This window comes from Odontesthes bonariensis, chromosome 7, assembly GCF_027942865.1.
Source record: "Odontesthes bonariensis isolate fOdoBon6 chromosome 7, fOdoBon6.hap1, whole genome shotgun sequence".
In the NCBI taxonomy this organism is placed as follows: Eukaryota; Metazoa; Chordata; class Actinopteri; order Atheriniformes; family Atherinopsidae; genus Odontesthes; species Odontesthes bonariensis.
In genome coordinates this window covers 11,713,884-11,737,167 of record NC_134512.1, presented here as the reverse complement: position 1 = coordinate 11,737,167, position 23,284 = coordinate 11,713,884, and the positions used below count along the sequence as shown (strand labels likewise).

At 42.2% G+C, this 23,284-nt stretch overlaps 1 protein-coding gene across 3 annotated transcripts in view; it reads left to right on the top strand.

Moving 5' to 3' along the window:
* The window catches only part of dusp8a (dual specificity phosphatase 8a), a 44,972-nt gene that overhangs the window by 2,502 nt on the left and 19,186 nt on the right, over positions 1-23,284 (top strand). For 2 of the 3 annotated variants that reach the window (XM_075469488.1, XM_075469489.1), the window contains exons 2-3: positions 4,443-4,828; positions 16,824-16,962. In XM_075469488.1, the coding sequence (XP_075325603.1) occupies positions 4,592-4,828; positions 16,824-16,962 (376 nt within the window). In that variant the 5' untranslated portion in view covers positions 4,443-4,591. Of the gene's footprint in view, positions 1-2,188; positions 2,294-4,442; positions 4,829-16,823; positions 16,963-23,284 lie in introns of those variants that run through there. The other variant, XM_075469490.1, reaches the window with a different exon arrangement.

Here is a 23,284-nt window from a genome sequence, read left to right as displayed (position 1 = left end):
ACAAGATAGACTCAAATAGTACTTGTTTTTTTAAATAGTCTTTTATTTGAACAAATCGTGGAGTTTGCTGCTGCTGAGGGACATGCAGACTATTGTCTGACTAAGTGAAAAGAGCAAAATAAAACGAGCAGAAAGAAATATTATAAAACACAGTTTCAAAAATGAAAATTTGGAAATACTCCAAATACAGGCACTTTGCTAGCAGTGTCTCCAAAATGTTTAGTCGACACAAGGCGGCAAAATGATTTGTTTGACGAATCAATTCTGTGTCACAAAGCTTTTCATGTCGCGTGCAAACGAGATCTGATTTAGGGCTGCACGATATTAGAAAAATATGCGATACACGATAACATGACTGGATACCGCGATATCGATATTACTTGCGATATTTAATATATACATATATTTTTCCCTCTCTACTTGCCATTCTGCATTTTATCATGTATAAAACAACTGAGAGCAATGTTTTATTTCCAACATTTTTTTTATTAGGAAAAAACATGGCTGATATACAGCATAAACTTAAAATGTCAACCTTTTTAATAACAGCAAATTAGGTGAATCAAGGAGGAGTTCACAAAATGAGGTCGGGAGGGACTTAAAAGTGCTTAAATGATTACATGGGGAAAAGACCAAAATGGCTAGTGCATTTACATTCATAAAGCTTCCCTTGGCATAGCAAATGTGTTTAGCATAAACGGTATTCAGATTACAATTCTGCTGCCATAATGCTGGACAGGACAAGGGAAAAAAAAAAAAAAAAAAATTTGCGATAACTTTTTACTTTTGCGATACGTGTATTGCAAGCCGTGGTATCGCGATAACGATACATTTTCGATATATCGTGCAGCCCTAATCTGATTGTCTTCCAAGAAAGCCTCAAAGCAAAATTGTCATGACATGTGAGGTCTCTGACAATGCAGTGGTGTAATGAGTCCACAGGTGTGTTATAGCACCTGTGTTAGTCACTGCGTGAAACTTTAGTAAAGCACATAAGCAAAATGTTATTTTCAGGCTTATTAATGGTTATTTTCATGGTTTATTTTTTCCCTCCCCTACATAATCCCTTCATTCATTCTGAAGTAATGCTAAAAAGTAGCATGTGTTGTAGATCATAAGGAATAAAAGGAGGTTATGTCTGGTTTAGGTTTTTCTTCGTGGCTGTCTTGCATAAAGCGACTCGCCAAAGTATTCTGGAAGTGAAATGTAGATTCAGATGTTCAGAATTTTCACCAAGATTGGAAAGCAACCCTCAAATTGGACCAGCTCATCAGCTTCTCCTGCCTTCTGCCCCTTTTCTAGTTGTAACTGTGTAGTTTAAAGTTTTAGGAGGTGCACAGTCTTTTCTCTAGATATGTTTTGATGGTTGTTTTCATTTTTTAAGAACAAATCTCACAGCAGATAGACAAAAAAACGTTAGGCTGAATTTGCTGGTTTGACCTGGAGTAGAACACCTATAATACAAGTTTTTAATCCACTGCCTGTTTACTCATTCACTGTAAAGTGTCATCATTTATCTACAATGATCTGTATCATCATCTAGCATCAGCACCAGTAGCATCCCCTCACCATCACTCTCCCTGTGCCCCATGGTCACCCCAGCCTGGCTGTTTCTATGGCAACAGCAGAATCTGCTCCGGGCCTGTACACATTGTGTCTGTCTCTGCCTTCTCTCCTCTTTCCTTGTTTTCCTCTGTGCAGGCAGAACCGAACAACAAGCCCATGACTGCTGCCCATTTTAGTGTAAAGAGCCTATTTGTTGTTGTTTATGTTTCCTTCCTAAATGTGAGATAGAAGTGGAAACACATTATGCGCAAAGTGTATGGACGGTTATGCTGAGTAGACATGCTGAAGTTTGTGCTCCCTTTTCACATCATCTAATTCCCCTTCCTTTTGAAGTCAGTGGGGACAGTGGGGTGATCCCACTGTCTTCCTATCTCCTGTTAACACATGTCTTGAATTCCCTCCTTAATCTATGAAACTACTGTTGGATGATCGTCTACAAAAAAGCAGAGGTCCAGTTTCTCTCTATCACGCATGAAAACTCTCGCACTCTTCCCCTCCCCATCCCTGCTCACTGCACAAGATGAAGCAAGAGAGTGAAAGGGAAGGAAGGAGGGATTCGGAGAGAAAAAGTGTGAGACTGGGTGGGAGGGAGAGCGGTCGCCATTAGACATATGCAGCGTCAGATGCTGTGCTCAGCAGCAGGGACACAGTAAAATAGGGAAAACCATTCCCACCCTTGGAAGATGGGCTGTTAGCTGCTTGACTGAAGGGCTGCCTGCCATATAAGGTAGGGTCTGACAGGTGATGGGACAGGTCGACATGTGTCAGAGGCTTTCTATAGAAATTGATGTTTGGGGACACATCATTGGAACAGTGGGGCTGTATCATTTTATGCTATGCACTGTTTTTCTTCAGGTCACAGAAATATTGCTGAAATCTGCAGTGAATGACTCTTAGAATCACACTTAGACAGATCAGCTAAGATTTAGTGGATTGAAATGATCTTTGTTACTTTTTTAAGATAAAGCATTGGCTAAATTATGTTTTTTTCTTAGTGCTGACTGACCGTTTTACCGTCAGCTTTCAGCAACAGTCTTAATCCTATTAAACTATTTCATAGCTAGCTTGTATCTTTGCTGTTCTGTAGCTGGTCTTTGATACAACAAAAGTTTGGCCTTAGTTTATTGTGCAGTTTTGTTGTCTATTCATGTTCTTGCCCGCATGTATGTATGTTCGAGCTTGGTCAGGTGCCTGTTGGAGACATAGTGACAGAAAATCATTATTTCACAAATCTAGAGGAATTGATGCAAAGCCTCTGCTGTAAATGATGGCACTGCAACAGCATTTGGCACATCTCATGAGATGACTTTCATCTTCTATGCATCTCTTTCCACCCTTCTCCATCTCCACAAATGTTCCCTCCCTCACCTTGAGCTGGCTGAGTTGCTAGATTGGAGAGATCCTCACTGAATAACATTCTTCACTACCTCCCCTCTTCCTCGCTGCATGGGTATGCTAGCATCAGAATACAAGTGAAAAGTTCCAGAGCAGAGCTGCCTGGATGTCTCCCCAAGACAGCACAGATCAGAAGACACCGTTTCCCCACATCTCCCCACTCTCTCATTCACCCACGTTTTCACCGGTGTTTGATATTTTCCTGAGGGCCGCTGTTTTTCTTCATGTTGTAGAGGAAGACCGTAAAGTCTTGAGATCACATGACTCGTTTTCGTCTGCCCTCCCCACCTCTTTAAGTGTTGCTGATATGATTAGATTGATAAAATGGTTTCTCTTTTAGGTTAAGCCTTCATGTTTGTTTGTCTGCTTTAGTCTCCCTCCCGTATCTGTTTCCTCTGTCTCTCACACTCTCCCTTTTAAACCTCCGTTTAGCTTGTGTGGTAAATGAGAGGGAGCCCATTCATTTTTCATGCCACCACGTGCCCTTCAGATGAATAAAACAACATGGTGGCATTCACATTCTGACCCTCTCGCTTGTCGCATGACACTTTGTTGACCAAAGAAATGATCCTCTACATACATGGCTGTTTTGCATATTATCTCAAACAAACAGCACTGCAGGTTTTTTTTATGTTCATGTGTGCAACCTGGCATGCACACACCGTTTCTTTTACACATGCACTCACTGGTCTGATAGCCCTGATAAAAGCATTTGTTTGTGGGTCTCATGTCAAATGTACAAATGCAGTGGTGAATGTGAGGAGGGAGGAGATCAGAGTGATTAGATGCGATAGAAGAGACAGCTCATCAAGTTTATGGACAGTTGTCTACAACACACTCACACACACATGGGATGTCACACGGCCCTCTGCCTCTGTCCAGACCTGCTCTCTGAATTCCCCCAGCTTAATTTATCTCACGCCCTCAGTTTCCTGTTTCATGAGCCCGCGATCAACAGACACCAAATTTATACATACACACACACACCTCTGCGTCTCATTGTTTTGTGTGTCTAATTTAAGTATGTGGATTTTTTATTTTTTTTTTAAGTGTGATCTCTCAGATCCCAGGACCGATAAATCACGACTCAGTTTGCTTTTAAGTCTTTAAATAACTTTTTCATTTATGATTGGGATTGTGGCTGTTATGATAAATTAGGTGCTCAAAGTCTGCTAATAAAAGACAACACAAAATCGCAAAAATAGCTCCTCTACGACACCTGGACTTGGAAAGTTATCCAAGATAATTTGTCATGGCAGCAGTTGAGTGATTTTGTTTGTGACACTGGACGAAGACTCAGTCGGGGAATCGTGGTCATGTGGTCATCAGCATCTCAGAACTGACAGCGGTTGTCTTGAATGTCACTCTTGCCAAGAATAATATCAAAATAAACCATCGAATGTCACGCATACTCTCACTTAAACAACTCTTTTCTAACAGTTGCTGTGTTTTTTTTCCTTCTTTATCTCTTCTTTCTTTAGGCACCATGAATCTCTTGGCACACACTCTAGTGTTAGCCCTCCTCCACTGACCTCTCCTCCTCCACCTTACCCCGTCTCATTTACCCTTCTTCTTTCATACCCCATCTCTAACGAGCCCTCCCTGGTTACCATCCAGCCCCTCCTACATCATGGCAGGAGAGAAAGGGCCCAGCAAGCGAAGCGCCATGGACATCAAGCGCCTGGCGAGCCTCATCCAGAGAGGAACAGGTCGCTTGCTGGTGATTGACAGCAGGACGTTTTCCGAGTACAACGCTTCACACGTGCAAGGTGCAGTCAACGTTTGCTGCTCAAAGTTGGTGAAGAGGCGGCTGCAGCAGGACAAGGTGTCTGTCACTGAACTTCTACAACCCAACGGGAAGGTGAAGGTGAGTAAAAGCTTTCTGACATCTGATGGTTTTCTGGTGGTATGATGTGGTTCCAGTGGTTGGGACTCTTTCCTCTAACTTCTAGACCGATTCTTGCAAATAGCGTTGTGAACTCAAAATGGTGAATTTATGTGTTTGAACAAGTCAGCGTAACACCTCATCCTGACTGATCGCGAGCGAGCGATTGATTAAAAAAAACTATTAGAATGCTCACTTTTCAATCAGCCGCGAGCGATGTCGCTCCGTCCAGCGATGACGCCGATCCCTTACAAAATCGCCCGCACTGTCTCTATTTGGACGTAATTTCGCAGCGGCGTCCCATTCTTATTGGTTGAAATGAACACGCTGCTTCCTGTTGACAAGCTAGTTAAGGCTGATTCTTACTCGGCGCAACCTCGCTCTTACTAGCTGGTCGCAAATGGCGCAAACGGTCACGTGACACAAAATTCTGCCACGCCCCCCGTCGCAAGCAAGAAAATCCTCGCGCTGCGCAAGGGCGCGCACACAACTTTTTTTCTGACTTCGCGCGCGCTCAACCGGAAACAGCTGACCAAGAAAAAGAAAAAATGAACACTGCAGAGACCGCGGTGACCGAGAGGGTGCGCCTCTACAAACATATGTACGACACGTCTATGAAGTTACACTGGGACAACGTTTGACAAAGTTCGTCTTGTTGCAAAGGACGAACATTCCACCTTCTCTTCTGTTTTTGCCGCAGCCGCTTAGCTCTGAGATACATATACAGTTCTACACCCAGAGTAAATTCATTCCGCATCAGATGTGCCAGCCTCTGCTGACGTGACACCACAGGTGGCATTGTGTATGCTTTCTTCGTGTGCTTTTCAGCTTGTTTCCTCAACAGTGACGCCCGCTGGTCTGGAGAGAACTGCAAATGTGACGCATACTCGGCGCAAACTGCGCTTATGAGCTGAAGGAACTGTGAAGGGGCTGGCGCTTTCGATGACGTCATTAATGGTTCTCGAGCCAGAACAGTTGCGCGTTTGCGCCGAGTAAGAATCAGGCTTTAGCAACAGGTCAGCATCACTCAGGGAATAATGGACGAGGAGAAGCTGATCTTTACCGTGGAACGGCACCCGATGGTTTATGACCCCAAACACCCCTACCACAAAGATCTGAACCGAAGGGAGGCCGAATGGGCGGCAATCGCCAGAGAACTCGGTGTTTCAAGTGAGTACTTTCTGAACCAATAGAATCACTCCCGACATAATCGTCACGCTCCATATCAGGACACCCTCGCGAAATTTCGTCGTCGTATCGCGTCAGTTTCGCTCGCTCGCTTTTCAGGATGAGGTGTAATCTTGCTTGTTTTTCCAGTAGCAGCACAATCGGTTCGGGAAAACAAGACATAAAAACAGCAGGCGCTGCTGTGATGAGGTGTACGGCTGTGGAAATGCTAGTGTCAATGAAAGTAGACACAGAGGAAATGTGTTCCTTTTCCTCCGAGGCCAGTTGTCGCATGTAAGATGAACTATTTATCAATGTAGTATGGAAATGCTCCATGCATCCATGATTTATTCAGCAGTTGCACAGAGTTGGGATAGTAAGGCTTTTCTTTGAAGCAAAGGTTTTAGATTCAAGCAAGTTGTCACTGTGTAGAGATGTGCCTCATGTAGACTTACACACTAACAGCTAGCTCCATGGATTTTTTAGGTCATCTCTAATGGCCTGGCTCATGTGGTTTTGGACTGGCCTCTACTGTGCTAGCCCAGGCCTGCACCACATCTGCGTGGGCTATATTTGGCAGGCAGGCATACTGTAGATTTGTTGCTTATCAGTGGCCCTGAAATTGGATCCTCCCGTTTTCCATGACTTCTCTTCTGAATATGACAGCCTTTTTTCCATGGCCAGTCCACTCGTGGCACGCTGGCTCCTGTATTTTTAGTCTCTGTGTGAAACTGAGGGAACTATGTGAGGGGAAACCTTAGCAGGGAGGGTTGGGGGGAGGTGTTTTGGGCCTTCATGTAGTTTGTGTATGTATACATCTTCCAACAGTCCAACATTAGTGAATACAGATAAATACAAAGCCATTGAGGGCACGGTAGAATGTGTTCATCTTCCTGGTTCTAAATGTTATTTTTAGGTATTTAACTGTCACACACAAAAGAAACAATGACACTCCTTGGTGTGACACAGAATGGCAGTACATACTTACTTTATTTGTTATTGTTAGTTAACCCCCAGGTTGCCAGGAGCAGGTAAGAGTCACTTGTCACTCATCCTTTTGGGTGAAACATTTTTTACATGCTCAGATGTGCACAGTTACAACACCAAAAATTATCATTAACTCGGTAGATTATTGTAATGCTTGGCACTCCTGTTGGTCTACACTTCACTCAGTGTTGACTGTCACTTTCCACATGGATATAGTACCTTAAAGAACAATGGATACTGTTTGCTACTCTACTAAGTAAAATGATGTCCATTTCAGTTTCTCTTCTCATCTAGAAATTACAATAATCAGCCGGACAATAATCTTGTTCAACACCTGTTGTATGGGTGCATTCTGCTGCCTGCTTAGATGGAAGATCCTGCAGCTTAGGTTTGACTCGTCAACATATTCTGCTCACATCATGGTGGTATTTTGGGTTAAGGCTCGTGTATACTTCGCAGCAGTGTGTCGCAGTGAGCTTGTCGCAGACACGACGCAGTTATTTTTGATTTATGCCTTGAAGCGCTGTCTGCGCTATGTTAATGCCACGCCACAACGCAAGAGGGACAATCACGAACAAGCTAGGATTGTGGGTGTTACGGTTACGGAGGTCATTCAACAACAATGGCGACTGGACGAATGCGCACTTTGATTGAGATGCAGCTGATCGATCTAGAAATAGAAGAAATATTGCTACTACTGGAGCTGGCAGAGAGGCGAAAGAATCGTCACGGTTAGCACGGTTAGCGTCAGCCGGTTAGCAAACCGGAAATACGCATAGTGTAGAGCGGATGTAGAGTTGACCAATCAGAGGCCTCCTTTCTCTCCTCCCTGCGGCGATGTCTGCGGTGAGTTACAATTTTGAGGAGGTGCACCTGAGTGTCTGCGTAGTGTCTGCGTAGTGTCTGCGTAGTGTCTGCGTTAACTGCGACACACTCAGACGACCTGGTTTCCGAGTATAAATCAGGCTTTACAGTGATGAATGGCCTACTCTTGTTGGCTTTGGATTTAGACAGGTTACAACTACAACATAGTGAAAACAAGAAAAGCTGAAGGAGTTTAAAACTCTGCAGCTGCAGAGCTGAAACATTTGATAGGTTTTGGATTTAGTAGAGTTTCTTTATTGTGTCACCAGCTCGAGTGTGTTTCTGTGCTGAGTCTGTTGGGCTCATCTCTGTGTGAGGCCCTGTTCTTGGCAGATGTCACACTGTGGCACCCCACGGAGCCATGCTTCCTCCTTTCTCTCACTTTCAGTCTCATGACAGCTCTGTTTGTCTGGCTGCTGCAACCATAGTCTGCAGCCTCCCAACCCCAACCTGTTTATTTCCTCTCCCTGTCTAGAGTTGCCCCATGGCTGGTTTGTTATTTTCCATTCCCGACCCCCAGTAAAGAGGATAAGGCTTGTGATTAATGCTAAGGCTGGATAAAGCTGGAACTAGCCGGGTGAAAGAGGCGGGCCTGACAGACCCAGACTCTTTGTTATTGGCTAAGCATGACATCATCCCCTTTGTTTGGCCACTGGCAGACTGCGGGTTGGGCACGTGCAGACTAGCTGTGTGGTGTTAGAGTCAGCTCACAACTAACCCCTCTCACACACACACACACACACACACACACCATCCTCTCTGCCCCTCACATGCCTGAGCATCGCCAGGAGCCGCCTCAGCCAGCCAAGACACCAAAGGACACCATTGTGGCTCTTTGTTGAGGAAGTGAATGCAGGAAGCAGGAGAGCAGTATTGAGGGTATTGATGGATGGGCTGCTGCCTCCACCTCCTCCCCAGCTGCCTCCCACCTCACATCTCATTGAGATCTGATAGCCTGCATCTCCCAAGGCGCTACACTCACCCTGTTTTATTGAAGCTCCCAGTCCCTAAGTTAACTGAGCTGAATGAACATCCCTGTCCAGCACAGTAGCAATCAAAATGGTGTCCTCTTTCTTTTGCCTTTCATATCCAATCCCTTCATAACCCCTTTTAATAATGGTCTGTTAATGTAGGTCAGAGAGAGCTGGATTCTGTAGTCTATGGTGGAGGACCTGTGCTAGGAGGGAGACAGAACAGGCTTAGATGAGATGGGGCTTCCTCGTGCCATCTCTGACAGGCTGTAAGGCAGGCGCCTGGTTCCTTTGCTTAAGCCTAGATAATCCCTGCTGCTGTGATGGTGACAGTCGGCCAGCAGGCCGGACAGATGGCCCAGAGGTTTCCACAACCAGCAACTAGCCAAGGGAAGCTCTTGTATGTTGGTATGGATGCTGCAACTTTGATGTGTGTGACTCGTAGGGAGAACAGTCACCTACCATTGTGACACACGTCACTTTTTGAATATTTCTTGTATTTAGTGTTAGTTTCTGTGATATACGGAACAACTAGAACCATAAATCCATCTGTGATTGTGCTTTTCTTAATGTAATCTCAAAAATCCGATTACAGGGCCCAAACAAGTGGACTTTGAGGCATCAGCCATGTGGGTTTGATCCTTGTACATTTTATGTCAGTTTTCTAGTGATATTATTTGTTTCCACAGACAAAATTGAGTTGGTTTTGAGAAGTGCACAAATTTTACACAGAAGAGGATTTATATTAAATTAGGAGTCAAACTAATGCTTGAAAGAGTACCGACAATTATTGACTGATACGTTTAGATTTCTTAGTTCTAGTTTAATGTATTCTCTTTAGCCATTTAGTTAAAATTTAGGGATGTAAATCAGTACATTAATTACTCAGTCAAAAGAAAATAGCATCAATGTCATCAAGATCAAGTTTAGAAGAGGAATTAATCATTTAGACAAACTACTCGAGAAATCCCCAGCTTTCTATTTCAGTTTCAAATTCAGGTGTTACTTCTCTCTCCTATTTCTGCACAATAAATCAGAATGCATAAGCATTTTGAGGACGACAAACTGCTTTGTTGGGCAAATTTATGCTTCAATTCATTTCTATTTTATTGTTGAAACTACAGAATCAGCTAGATCTGACCATACAAGCGTGTCCAGTGTCATGTCTCAATGACAACACACATAGCTAGTAGTAAAGTCTTAAACCTGTAATTACACTCAAATACGTCTGCATGTGTTGTGATACCAGCATATTAGATAATGAACAGAAGCCTGATTATTGTTGTTTGGTATAATGGCCACGTAGCACTAAAGCAGGCCAGGCAAGGGGTCTGTGATCTTGTCTGTGATCTTAATTGCTGGATTGGCTTAGTGCCCTGCTGAACAGAGAGACAACATGTGACCAACTAATGCATTTATACAATGAAGAAGATCTCCATCAGTTCCACCATATGTTGTTTTTATCCTCCTTGCAAAGGAGACGGGACGCGGCTGTAATGACACATGATGGGAAATCCAAGGGTAATTTTCAGACTCGAGGTTTATTCACTACATTTTTGTTTAAGAAAACATTTCTAAAACTTGTTTTGTTTTTTGTGCCTCTTATGACCAGGTTCATTGTCCTGCAAGACAAACTGGAGAGCATATGAGTTTAAAAAAAAAAAAGGAAGTTTTTGTTAAGAATATTTCAATTCTTCGAATGCCTTAAAGCTCCTTTCCTTAACATTTAGAGGATTTGATCAGCTGCCACTTAGATACTACTGCGTCATTTAGCTTTGTAAGGAACCTTCCTAAGCAAACAAAATACTCTTCAATTGAGCCCCAGACATGCCTTATATCCTATAACCAATGAAGTCAACTGGGACCACTCAACAGCTTTGACACCACCACTGCAAGGCAAGTGGGGATTCAGAGGGGCATAACATTCTGTGCAAAGACATTTCCAGCATCTCGAGTACAAGGTTTCGAAATGAAGGACAACACACGAGCCTTTCATGTGTCATATGGCTTTACAGCAGCAGAACTGAGGACTTATTCGATGACTCACAGCGTGAATATTTTTTTGTTTTCCCCAGATCAACCAGAGGGCAAACACCAGGAATTTACAGCATGTTTCATTCATAGTTTTCCTTCTGCCCAGTTTAAACAAAAATATTTTAGCCGAGGTTTTTTTTCTTAAGAGCTACATTTGGCATGTGTTTTCTTTGACTTGGTCACGCAGTGGATTATTGTTTACTTTAAAAACACCACTGTTTGACATCAGAACACACATTCTCTCTCAGGATTTGGACATAAAGTAGGGCACCACAAAGTTTAAATAATAATGTTTTTTGAACATTTTACGTTTATTTGATTTGTTTTCTAAAAGGTGGTAATGCTTCAGAGTTAGTTGGAGAATAAAAATGTGGTGTACATTGCAACAAAATATTGGAGGACGTCATGGTGTAATCAGAACGACAGTCCTTATAGAAAAGAGTTAAGTCCGCACATGAGAGACAAGAAATCTACATACTTTGATTTTAAGTGAACATGTTTTAATCTAATCTGAAGCTGTGTTCGAAACCGCCTACTTCTCCTACTATTCCTACTAGTCCTACTTTTTTAAGTTCCCGGATGTACACTAGATGCATACTAGATTCGCCGAAATGTTGAGTATTCATCATGAGGTTACTTGTCACACTCAAACTACCCAAGATTCAACGTAACGTGACGTCGCCCATCGCCATTTGAACGGTCAAATTCTGTTAACGGGACGAGAGCAGTCAAAACGGCATAACCGGAAGTGCGTTGCTCACTGCGGCTAGCTTTACTAGCGCCGAATTCGTGGGAACAAAATTGTAAAGAGCCGGTTTTTCGTCAGATTTTCAACACCTTGGGGGTCTAAATGACTACTTTCTCGCCTGAAAATGTTTCAAATGTTGCTAAAGTTATATATTTACAGAGTTTATAGCTTAAGCGAAATCAGCTTTTCAGGCTGGGTGATTTCGGCTCGGGCAGGAGTGAAGTGCACTGTGTGTAAACGCTCTGCATACTGTCTGATCGATGAGTATGCCGTTTTATGTATTTTAAGTATGTAGTATGTAGTAGGCGGTTTCGAACACAGCCTCTATGTATGTGTGCGTGTGTGTCTGGGTCTTAAAGGGGAACTCCAGGGCATTTGAAGCGCAATCCCATTGCTGGAGGTTGTCAAATAGTGATAGTAGGACACAGACTGGTGCAAATCTGCGCTCCCTGTGCGGAGATTGCGCTGTTTGCGCAGCCTGTCATGCGAGGCTAATACGTGGTGGCTAAGGGGCAAGTGCTAACCCTTCCACGTAAAACAACAACTTGCACACTGCAGAAACATCACACCACTTTATAAACCATCAATTAACAACAATTATCTTCTCTAGAAAAACTGCGTTCAAGTATTTAAAACATTACAACAATACATGCCCAGTAATATTGTTGTAATGTTTTAAATACTTGAACGCAGTTTTTCTAGAGAAGATAATTGCTTTGTATTTGGGAGTATCGTCCATTGACTCTTTTGGGCTTTCACATGCGCGAGCAAACAAACAACCGGTAAGTGACATGCTGTTTATAAAGTTGTTTTGTAACGTCCCCATGCCAGTAATGTGAGAACCATGCATATGGTTTTGATGGTAAGGCTTGTGACTTTATTGTCGGATGGTTTATAAAGTGGTGTGACGTTTCTGCAGTGTGCAAGTTGTTGTTTTACGTGGAAGGGTTAGCACTTGCCCCTTGGCCACCACGTATTAGCCTCGCATGACAGGCTGCGCAAACAGCGCAATCTCCGCACAGGGAGCGCAGATTTGCACCTGTCTGTGTCCTACTGTCAGTATTTGACAACCTCTAGCAATGGGATTGCGCTTCAAATGCCCCGGAGTTCCCCTTTAAAGGTCCCCTGACATGAGGCGTTAAGGTGTGACCAGATGAAGGGAGCACATATCTGTGTGAAATGATCAGTGATGACCTCACACTGCACATGCACAAAGATATCTGGGACTTTCACCACGTTGCAACATCTACACATCCTGGTCTTAATCACACACACACACAGACACACAAATGTAACACTGTGCTTTCAAGGACTTTCCAGCAATGACATTAATCCTTCAGCTCATAAAACATAAACTAACTTCTCAAAATTTTCCTAATTCTTGATCATGAACCTGTGTTTATCTTTGTGTTAATGTATATTGTTCTCTCCGTTTTATGAGCACAGTTGGTCCTCATTGGGGTAGAAGTACAACATTTTCATGACACACTAGTCACACCTACTGAAGCAAACATGGAAGTGGCAGCTGTCGGTGCCAGTCAATGACATCATCTCGCCCAAGGATGGTGTCTTTACAGGGGTGCGAGGGGTATGTTGCTGCTTGTGTGGTGGAGTCATAAACTTACAGATACACTTCTTGGAGGGGCCACTGCCAGCTGCATGCAGCAGGTCCCCTGTAAGCCTGTAATGTACAATATGTACTGTAGTGTCATGAGATGAGTGTTTTGGGAGTTTCCAACCCCACAGCCAGATGGATTCCAGATTGACATGATAATTGCGCCTGTGAAATAAAGTAGATAAATAGATTGGTAAAAAGGTTTATGTATGCTTCATTCTCTGATGTTCTGCATCAGTGTAACTGGCATGGACTCGGACACAGATGCATCCTCTTTTAAAAAAGATTTAACATCAAATTGATGTATTGCTCAGTATTTACTGTTAAGTGAAGAGGGTTCATGCTGCAGTCATCTTGTTTTCCGTGGAACACTGAGAGGACCCAGACTGTGCTTTAGGAATGTTGGGCCATTTTTAGACTGTTTATGCTAATGTTGTGTCTCACACAGAAACACACACACTTTCCCGCTCAGCATTGACCTTGTCACTGGTCAGTAGCGTTACTTAAGACTGGAGAAACCATGTTTCACTTTCTTGTGCAATCTCTGATGGTACTCCTAGTTATGTCTCTACAATCCAGCAGTTATCTTGTGTTGCTATGCAAACAGATATCTTTGGTTCATAGTATGTGTGTGTGTGCATGCGTGTGTGTGTTTCTGTGTACAAACTGTCCCTACTGAGGAGCATTGACAGTAAGGCCAGGCCTTGACATGCAGCCCTGTATCTGACCTTGTTTTTCTCCCACTCTTTACATATTTTATAACATGTTGTCAGTTAGAAACATCCAGGGACGTCTGGTCATCCCTTGCTCTGTGCCTCATTATTTATATTTCACTTTCAAAGTTTTTTGTAAAATCTCACATTGAACACAAATGTAAAAACTTGGGCCTCCGGGTTTCTCCTGTTTCCCTTCTAATTTCTTTTATTTATTTCCTCCCCTCTTCCTCTGCAAAGAACAGCAGAAAAATCACGTCTCCTCTGGGACCGCTCCTTGTTTATGCCCTGCTATGACGCCAGCCTCCATTTCCTTTTAGAGAAAGTTTGGATGCTGCAGGATTCCAGCATTTTTGCTCTGCCAGCACCACTGTATTTATCCTTCTTTTTCTTTTTAACATTTTAACCGATCCCCATTTTTAATCGTGCCCCCTTTCCAGAATTTTTTATTTATTTATTATTTTTTTTCTGGCATGGCAATCCTTGTTTACACTGCCTGCAGAGTGCATGCATCAGAAAGTCTGGGCAAGCACTTATAGTAGTACTGATGCTGTAGCACTGCAGAGGGATGAGAGATTTGTACGACTGCTGCAGTCTGACAATCAACTCCAGCCCTAGGTCACTGACCTCTAACACTGCACCAAAATCTGTTCATCTCACAGACTTATCAGCGTGTGTAGTTTTAACCTGTCAGAAAAAGGAAATCATCGACAAAGGCCGTACCCTGCCGTATGGTCTGTCACTCAGACTCTAAATATAGAGGCTGCATAGGAGGGACATGGTAGACATTTAATTCCCTCCTCTTCACAAAAAAATATTTGAATAAATATGCAAATGAAGTTCTGTTCATGAACATCACCTTAACACTACTAACAGTCCAGATGATGATGAGTCCAGAGACTGAAAAAGGATTTTTCAAATAGTACACAAAAGTTTCAACAGTGCTTGTCAACATTGAGTTATCTTAACCGCAGCACTTCTTTTTTTTTTTTTTTTTTCCACCCTAGAAATTAAACTTTTATCATTGTGCAGCAGATAAACTAGACCATAGAGCCGATTGAGCTGTGTGTTTGTACATTTGTGCTGTGCATGTATGTACAGTTAAAGGCCTTTAATCCTCTGGCATTGAGATCAGACTCCCAAAATAGATCCTATCCCATTAGGATTAATAGTCAAAATTACCCAGGGTTTGTAAATGGGGTGGAGGGTGAGCAAAGAAAAAGAGACATGAAGATGAGTATCTGTGTAGGAAAAGTAACAAATATGTGCTTGTGGATGGGTAAAGAACATATCAACAGAACATAGACACAGTGTGTTTCAAATGTGCAGCATTTTATTTTTGTCTCTGAGAAATTCATGCAAATGCCTGCCAAGTTCTCTCTACCAGCTGGTCCTATTTTATCTGATTGTTCTCGTCTATATGAATAAATTCAGTGCTCAATGTTATCACAGACTGTGTTTTCATGAAAAACCGTAGTCTTATTTGTCAGAATCTTTCTTTCATCTTTATAAAAGAGAAGGGTTGCACTAAGTTTTCTCATGATCAAGGCGAAACATCAGGTGCTTTTATGTCAGCAGTGACGTTGGAGGTAGGCAAGAAGTCAGATTTTACTAGACCAGCGTATCTTGCTATCAGACTTCACAGATTGACCTTGTCCTGTCTAAATCACCTGCCTGGCTGCCTTCCAAACCTCTCTGCTACAGCTGCTCTGTAAGCAGAAACATAATCAGTCACACTTCATATACACTGTGGCGCTGTGTGTACCATGAGCAGTCTTGATCAATGTCTTTTGGCACACACAGAGAAAAAAAGCATCAAAGAAGCACTTAGAAAATATGCAGTCGTGTCTTAACAGTGGCTATTGAGTGGCTCATCTAGATGAGTTTATTAAGCAACTGTAATCTCTTTGTCTCCTGACGTGTTCTGTTTCTTCCCTACACTTCCTCTTTTTTCCCACCTCAATTCACTCCTCCTTCCTTTCCTTTTCTGCATTTTTGTCTCGCATCTCATCTCTGCCATCCCCTCCCCAACTACTCCACCATCCACCCCCTCTCCATCCTTTCCTCCCCTCCGTGTGCTCTGCTCTCCCCTCCCTCTCCTCTCTCCTGTCCAGTGGCAGTTTAGTGATGCAGTGATTCTTAGCTGCAGTAGGCGCTGCCTCATGGTCATGTGACCAAAGCCTGCCTGACAACATGGGGGAACAACACAGCCTGGCTGTATTGTGTGCAGCTACATGCACGTGCTCACGCTCCCCCATGCAAACACTCACACACACGAAGCAAAGACACATCAGTGCATGCTCGTATTCTCTCCTTTTTTCACAATCTGACAGAAACAGCATCACTTAGTTGCTCACGCCCTCCACTATGTAACCTTCTTTTGTGACGCTGCTGATATTACCCACCGTAACAGCAACCAACCATCTGAGTAGCATCTGAGTTGAGTGATTCTCAGCCCTTATGCATTATTTATAATCCTATGCTGCATCTTCATAACTTGCTCAAGCTAGTATTTATTGTCAAAACAGCCAGCTATGTTTTGAGAGTTAATTTTCTTTTTCTTGTTGCTGCTTCCTTGTGACTGTGAGAGTCACAGGCTCATTTATCATCAATGTGTCATCATTACTTCTATCTATGCTCAGCATTACTCAGCCAATAGCAGGTATTCATAATGGTTCAGGTGAAATACACATAACATATGCTTCCTACATGCATGAGTTCTCTAGTCCCCTCCTCAAGATACCAATCAGATGCTTAGAGTAGCATTAATTTAGACTAACATTGACTTCTTTGTTGGCAGTGAATTGTTATCATAGTTTCCACTGCAGTGCTGAATAATGAGCTCTCTTCTCTTCCTTGTTGTTTACCCTTTGTGCAGGTGGAGCTGGGCAGGAAGCAGGAAGTGGTGGTTTATGACCAGAGTTCCAAAGAGGCAGGGCATCTGTCCAAAGACGGCTTTGTTCACATTCTAATGGGAAAGTTGGAGGGAACCTTTCACAAAGTCTCCCTGCTCACCGGTACGTGAAAGTGTGTGAATGCGTGTCTATATTTGTAGGTGTTGTATGTTAATCATGCGTTGGACGATGGTGGTGTGAATAAAACATGCTCTCTTCAGTACAGAAGATTTTTACATGTGAAAGCATCTATTTTTGTATGTGCTTCTCCATCCCTGTGTTGCACGGTGAGCAGGTGCACTGTTTCATTGCTCTGTTTAACCAGCAGATGTCACTGCAGCAAATTAGTCACAGACGCATAATACCAGTTATTCCTCATTTCTTATCTCTACTAGTAGTCTAACTTTAGTAGTGTCAGGATCACATGTGCTTGTGAAGGTAAGAGGGAAAGAAGAAAGTATCCCTTAATACAAAGTCTCTCGGATGGCTCTTTGATGTTTGAGCTTCTCTGGAGTGGTTTTCTTACCCAGCATCACTGCAGTAATGTGAAGCTTAATTTTCAATCCTCTGGTCTTATTTACCAGAGTTATTATCCTGTCATACTGTCACCCAAGCACACTAAGACTTATAATTGAGCTCTAGCAGTACTGTTAATAGGATCCTTGGGTTAAAATCAACCTGATTGTGGTGGCCACAGCTTTTTAAGGGACGACATTACACACACATCCACCCACAAAGGCTTATAAATCTGTCCCAAATGTGTCAGCGCAAAGAGTGTAATCTGCCTCAGTCAGGATTGGAAATGAGATGGGCAGAGGCAAGCTGGTCGGTTAAATCTCTACTCTGTTCTCTGCATCCCCACATCCCTCTTTTTCTCATCCTCTCGGTTTGCCGCTGGGAGATTAGAGCTTTTTCATGAGTCATTCATGGATGCTGAGGATTGCCTCAAAGAAACTCAGAATCCAAAATTAGTTGTATTCTCAGAGATATACTGAGCACATGCCACGGGTGGGCTCGTCCTTATGGTGTAAAGTCAAACAGTTTGTCTCCGTTTGCCTCCTAAAGCCAGGATTTTCCTCCTCCGCTTCTCTGATCAGACATATTGTTCCTGAGAAATGACCTGTCAGCAGTTTCCTCATCTTTCTCGTTATCAGTCTCCACAGCTCATTCTTTCTGTGTTTCTTCAGGAGAAAAAAAAAATGAGTCACACCTCTTCCATTTCTGTCCCTGCTTCTCCGCTGTTTCCACGACAACAGTGGCAGAGAATATTCCCCAGAACGACTCAGCCAATAGCATTTGCTGTTGTTTGGGTGCTTGTACTATTTGGGTCAGTGGAGCTTGCAGCCAGTGCCTGTGCATACATAATGTTTAAGTGTATTTTTGTATGGGAGTGTGTGGGCAAACGGAGGGCTCTTCCATGACATGTGCACATGTGCACATCCTTCCGTGCATTATAAAATCATGTGAAAAGAGCTGCTGGAGCAGTTGTGTGTCAGAGGATGCTGCAGAGTTTTCATGAAGTGATGATGACTGAAAGATAAGACTGGATGTACCGAGAGAATTGTACCCAGAGAATATATAAAGAAAAGCAATTCATGGGTTTTTCTTCTTTGAAAAGCCTTGACCATCCAAAACAGAAAGAAATCTTATATCTTATATCTTATATCTTCGCCTGAACACTTTTCGAACATGTTCATTTAAAAAAATTATGAGGTCATGGAAGTTTTGTGAAGGGAATTTTTAGAGCTTTTGAAAAGACAGTCATGAAAATCTGACCACACTTGTACACTTTATGTTCACGCTTGCACAAATATATATTTGTGCTGTTCTCACCTCACACAAAGGGAAAGATTTTGAGTATTCAAGCAATACAGACGGTTCAGTCCTGCATCAATCTTACTGATGATGTTACAACTAAGTTGGAAATTTGCAGAACCATATTCAGAAATGTGCTCTAGGTTATTTGAATTTGACATCCGATGGACTACAACAGAAAGCTAATTGGATGCTTCTCCAATTTCATTTATGTTCTTTCGTGCAAGCTCTGTCAATATGAGCAACCAAGTGGTGGTTGGTGACATAAAACCATGACAAAGGAATGAGAGCCACAGTAGTGAATAAAAGGTTGAAAATAATTGACTGACACTTTAAAAGTGCTGAAAGTATCTCCTTTCCTTTCATTAAGGGTTTTCCGGTATGATGAAGGAGATATTAAAGGAGACATTTAATCTACTTTCATTTCACCAGCTCTTATTATGGCTGCCTCATAGATCCTTCCAGGTCATTTCACTGAGTTGGGAACTTTCTTATGCACTTTTGATGTAATCATTTGTAAGATTTATATTTTATTTTATTAATCAACCGTAAATTAAATAGCAGAAATAGATAAGACTTTAAGTAACAATACTCCCCAATCACATTCAGAAAAAAACAAGTAATAATTCTCTATCTAGTTGCTCCTTCGTTCATGCCATTATCCGCTCCTCCCCCAGCCTCCCTCTTTTCCACTTCCCCTCTGCTGGACCTCTGATTTATGATACTAATAATTCCTCCAATGACTTCATATCTGACATGACGACTTATTTTCAGCCTCACATGTTCACACCACTCAAGCACACACTATTTACACTCCCGCATTTCTGCAGATCAAAACAAGAGGTAATGTGAGATTGGAAAGGACGGCGGGTCAGATATAGAGAGGACATGGAAAGAATCTTAAATTAAATGGATACAATGAATTATAGTATATTTACTAAGTTTTATGTTTAATGGGGCGAGGATTCTTTTTCTTTTTGCAAGTGCTATTTTTGCTGCAGCTTATCAGCAGATTTGAGTACATTCTTGCAGTGACACACTTTTATTTTGAACTAATGTATATTGACTTACACTTAGCATAAACCAGGGGAATTAATTACCGGAACTGGGAGATGGCAGATAAGCTGCTTAAATGGCACGTTACACATCCCAAGTGCATGTACTTGGTGTGTATTGATCCAAACACAATCAGTGAATCCCTCTTGGGTTTCTCTCGATTCACCAAATAATCAATAACACTGGTTCACATAAACAGTGTTTCCTAAATGTGCATGATGTCATTTGACCGCGTCCCAGTTTGTGTAATTGTTTTTGAATGAAACGAGTAATCTGGGTCCTGACTGTCTCTCTCTGTGTAATTACTTTGAAATATGTATGTGCTCAGGATGTGGTTGTTGTGGCAGTTGCAAAATATTAGTATGTGAATATGCATGTGAAACTATGAGTGTACAATGGTTTAGTGTATGCATGAGGACTTCATTAATTGTGTGAAACTTTTGGTGAGAAACAAATTTCTCCCAGGACAGCCATATTTATACCACAGTGGTGATCTCACCCACTTGGATCTCAGGCTGATGTCTTGCCTTTTTCAGAGTTGGGATTTTATGTGTGTGTGTGTGTGTCTGTAGAGGAGGAGAACATCATTTTGTTGGAGCCAGCTGCCTCCCGAGTGGGTCTAAAGTTTGCGTGTTTCCCACCAATCTGCAACCACAAAGCCAAAGCAAAGATAACACTGAACACTGCCCGCTAGTGTGGAGGTAGGTGGTATGAAAGCTGATGCCAGCTACGTAGTTGCATCACAGCAGCTCTCATGTAGGTCTGCCAGGATGAAACGTTTTGAGGCTGGTGTTTGTAACTTATGTTTCAGTTTTGACAAATGAAGCTGCAGAGACCGATTGGAAAAGAGTGTGTGGAAAATACATTTCTGTTCTGCAGATAGATGAGTTGAATGATGAGAGAGGAGGGGAGATGCATTTTGATCAAGAAAGGCACCTTTTGTTGAAGTACTGAACTAACAAGTAAAGATTAGGAAATAAAACAAACGCAGAAAGAATTAAATAAATAACAGTTTTAAAAGTGTCTAATAAGACAGGTAGGTCATGGGAGAGGAAAGGAAGGTGTGGGCTTCATCCATCTGTGAGTGGGAGGGTTTGCAGATGTGCAAGATTGCTCCTAATCTTTCCTGGCGCCATCTGTCAGTGTTTTTCATGGGATTACTAAAGCGTCACATCACAGAGTCAAAAAGACAAAAGAGGGAGAAGGGACACCGAGGGAAAGGAGGTAGAGCTGAGGAGTGAAAGCATGTGTCTCATTTATCTTTAGTGGTAAGACTTGAGGGCAGCAGGAAACTGCCATCCGGCTACTTATTTTACTTACAGACCACAGTTGCCATGAATCCGTCCCGGTTACTTCATCAACACAAAATGCATAGTCAAATATTTAGATAGGGGTCTTGTTTATATTGGCAAATGTAGAAACATTTGCTGGTTTCAGCTCTTACATTATGAGGATTTTCTGTTTTTAATGTCATGATACAAGTATCTTTGTGTTTGCCGTTGGCTAGCTTTAACAAAAATGAGCTCCTACAAAGTATGCAGAGTAACTTTCGTTATTCTTTGACATCTGTTATCAGCGTTTTAAGTAAATCTACAAATTAATCCATTGAAAAAAAATCATTTCTTTAGTGAAGCGTCATGTCCACGTGATGTACTTCAGATTCACAGGAATGTGCTCATGTCTAACCTTTGACTGCTACTTCTTAGAAAAAAATCAGGCTTGGTGAATTTTGAGCACCTTCACATTCCATAGAATTATCAGCCAGGTCTAATAAGATTTGGTATGTGTTGTTCCTTCACACTAAAAGGTGACAAAAGTCATTACACTCATCAATGTCGTCTAGATTTACTCCTGTTTTTTTCATCTAGTGTTGTCCTTGGTGCTCTCAGCCGCAAATAATTTATGTGTCAGAAGATATTCTGTCATGCTGAAAGAACCTTATTATTATCGTGGCTCATTTTACCTAAGAAGTTTCAGTTTGATTTACGAGCTGGAAATTATTTACTCTAATGACAGTATGTATTGCACAAAATGTCATACTTAGAACACACTTTGATTTATTTACAGCTTATGATGAGTCTGTCAGTCTGCCAAATCAATGCAAAAGCACAAGATGAGACACGTTGGTGACGTACTGATGGCAGGTATTCAGAGATGAAAGGTCCCTCTCCCTAATTTCCTTAATTTGCTTTGGCTCAAACCCTTTCAAACACGCTAAAAACACACAGCCAGGCGCTGCTGGGAACTGCAGGGCTCCCATGAGAGCAGGTTAAGGTGTGACTGCACAGATGGAAGCCCAAAGGTCAATTCAGTTATATATCACTCTGCTGCTCTGGTATACAATAGGGTGGTGACCCATGTGTATAAATGTGTGCGCGTGTGCATCACAGAGAAGCTGAGGAGGTGAGGTAATCATAGGAGGCCAAATCTCACAATGCAGCCGTTCACAGAGACATTCCAATGAGCTACATAAGAAGGTCTGTTTGTGTCCGTGTGTGTGCTTGAATGTACCCATGCATTTGTGTGTCTGCGTGCTTTTCTGTATGAATATGTGCATAATGAAGTAGTGTGTATGTGCGCGTGCATGAGGCAATGTTTGAGACTGCATGTGTGATAGAAACAAAAAAGACAGAACAGAGGGACGAGAGCAGTTGAGGAGATGAGGTAATGCTCCTCATTACATCTTGAATGTGTGTGCGCACCTTTATGTGCATTCAGAGTGTGTGTGGCTGGAGATCTTACTTAATGAGACAGAGTTTCCTGTGCAGTGTTTGTCAGCCTCAATAGAGCTGAAAATCTTTATGGCAAATTCTTCTTCTATAGCCCAGTTGGATGTCTTGTGGGAAAAACTAAGTTCACCCCATGATTCAGTAGCCTGTAGAGCCATGTTTAGCATCAATACCTTCAAGTAATTGTTTTCTGTATGACCTTATCAGTCTTTCAGATCATTGTCGAGGAATTTTGGTCCACTCTTCTTTACAACGTTGCTTCAGTTCATTGAGATTTGTCAGCATTTGTTTATGCAAATGTCTCCTAAGGTCCGGCCCTAGCATTTCAGGTCAGGTTGGAGACTGGGCTTTGACTGGGCCATCTTTTCTTTTTCAGACATTCTGCTGTAAATTTCTACACCTTGGTCTTGTCTTGTCTGAGTTTTTTTCAAATGCAATTACAAACCTAAAACATGCTGCCATGTTCTCTTTAGAGAGAGAAGAGGCTCTCTCCTGGCAACTCTCTGAAACAAGCTGTACTCGTTCAGTCTTTTTTTGTATTGTACCATCATGAACTTTAACATTTAACATGCTCACTGAGCCCGTCTGACATGTAGCTCTTTTGTTTTTTTTCTACTATTTCTCTTGAGCATTGCACGGTCTGACTTAGTTGGCTTAGTTTTTCACTCACTGTTTCTGGATTTTGATTTAGTTTTTTTTCCCAATAGATTACATCACAGTTTAATATGTTTTTTTGTTATTTATCTGAGGTTGTATTTACTTCATTTCAACATCTGGTAAGGACCAGATATTTAATTAGAGACTGAAATGTAAAACCTTAGGGTGACAGCGATTGAGAGGCAGGA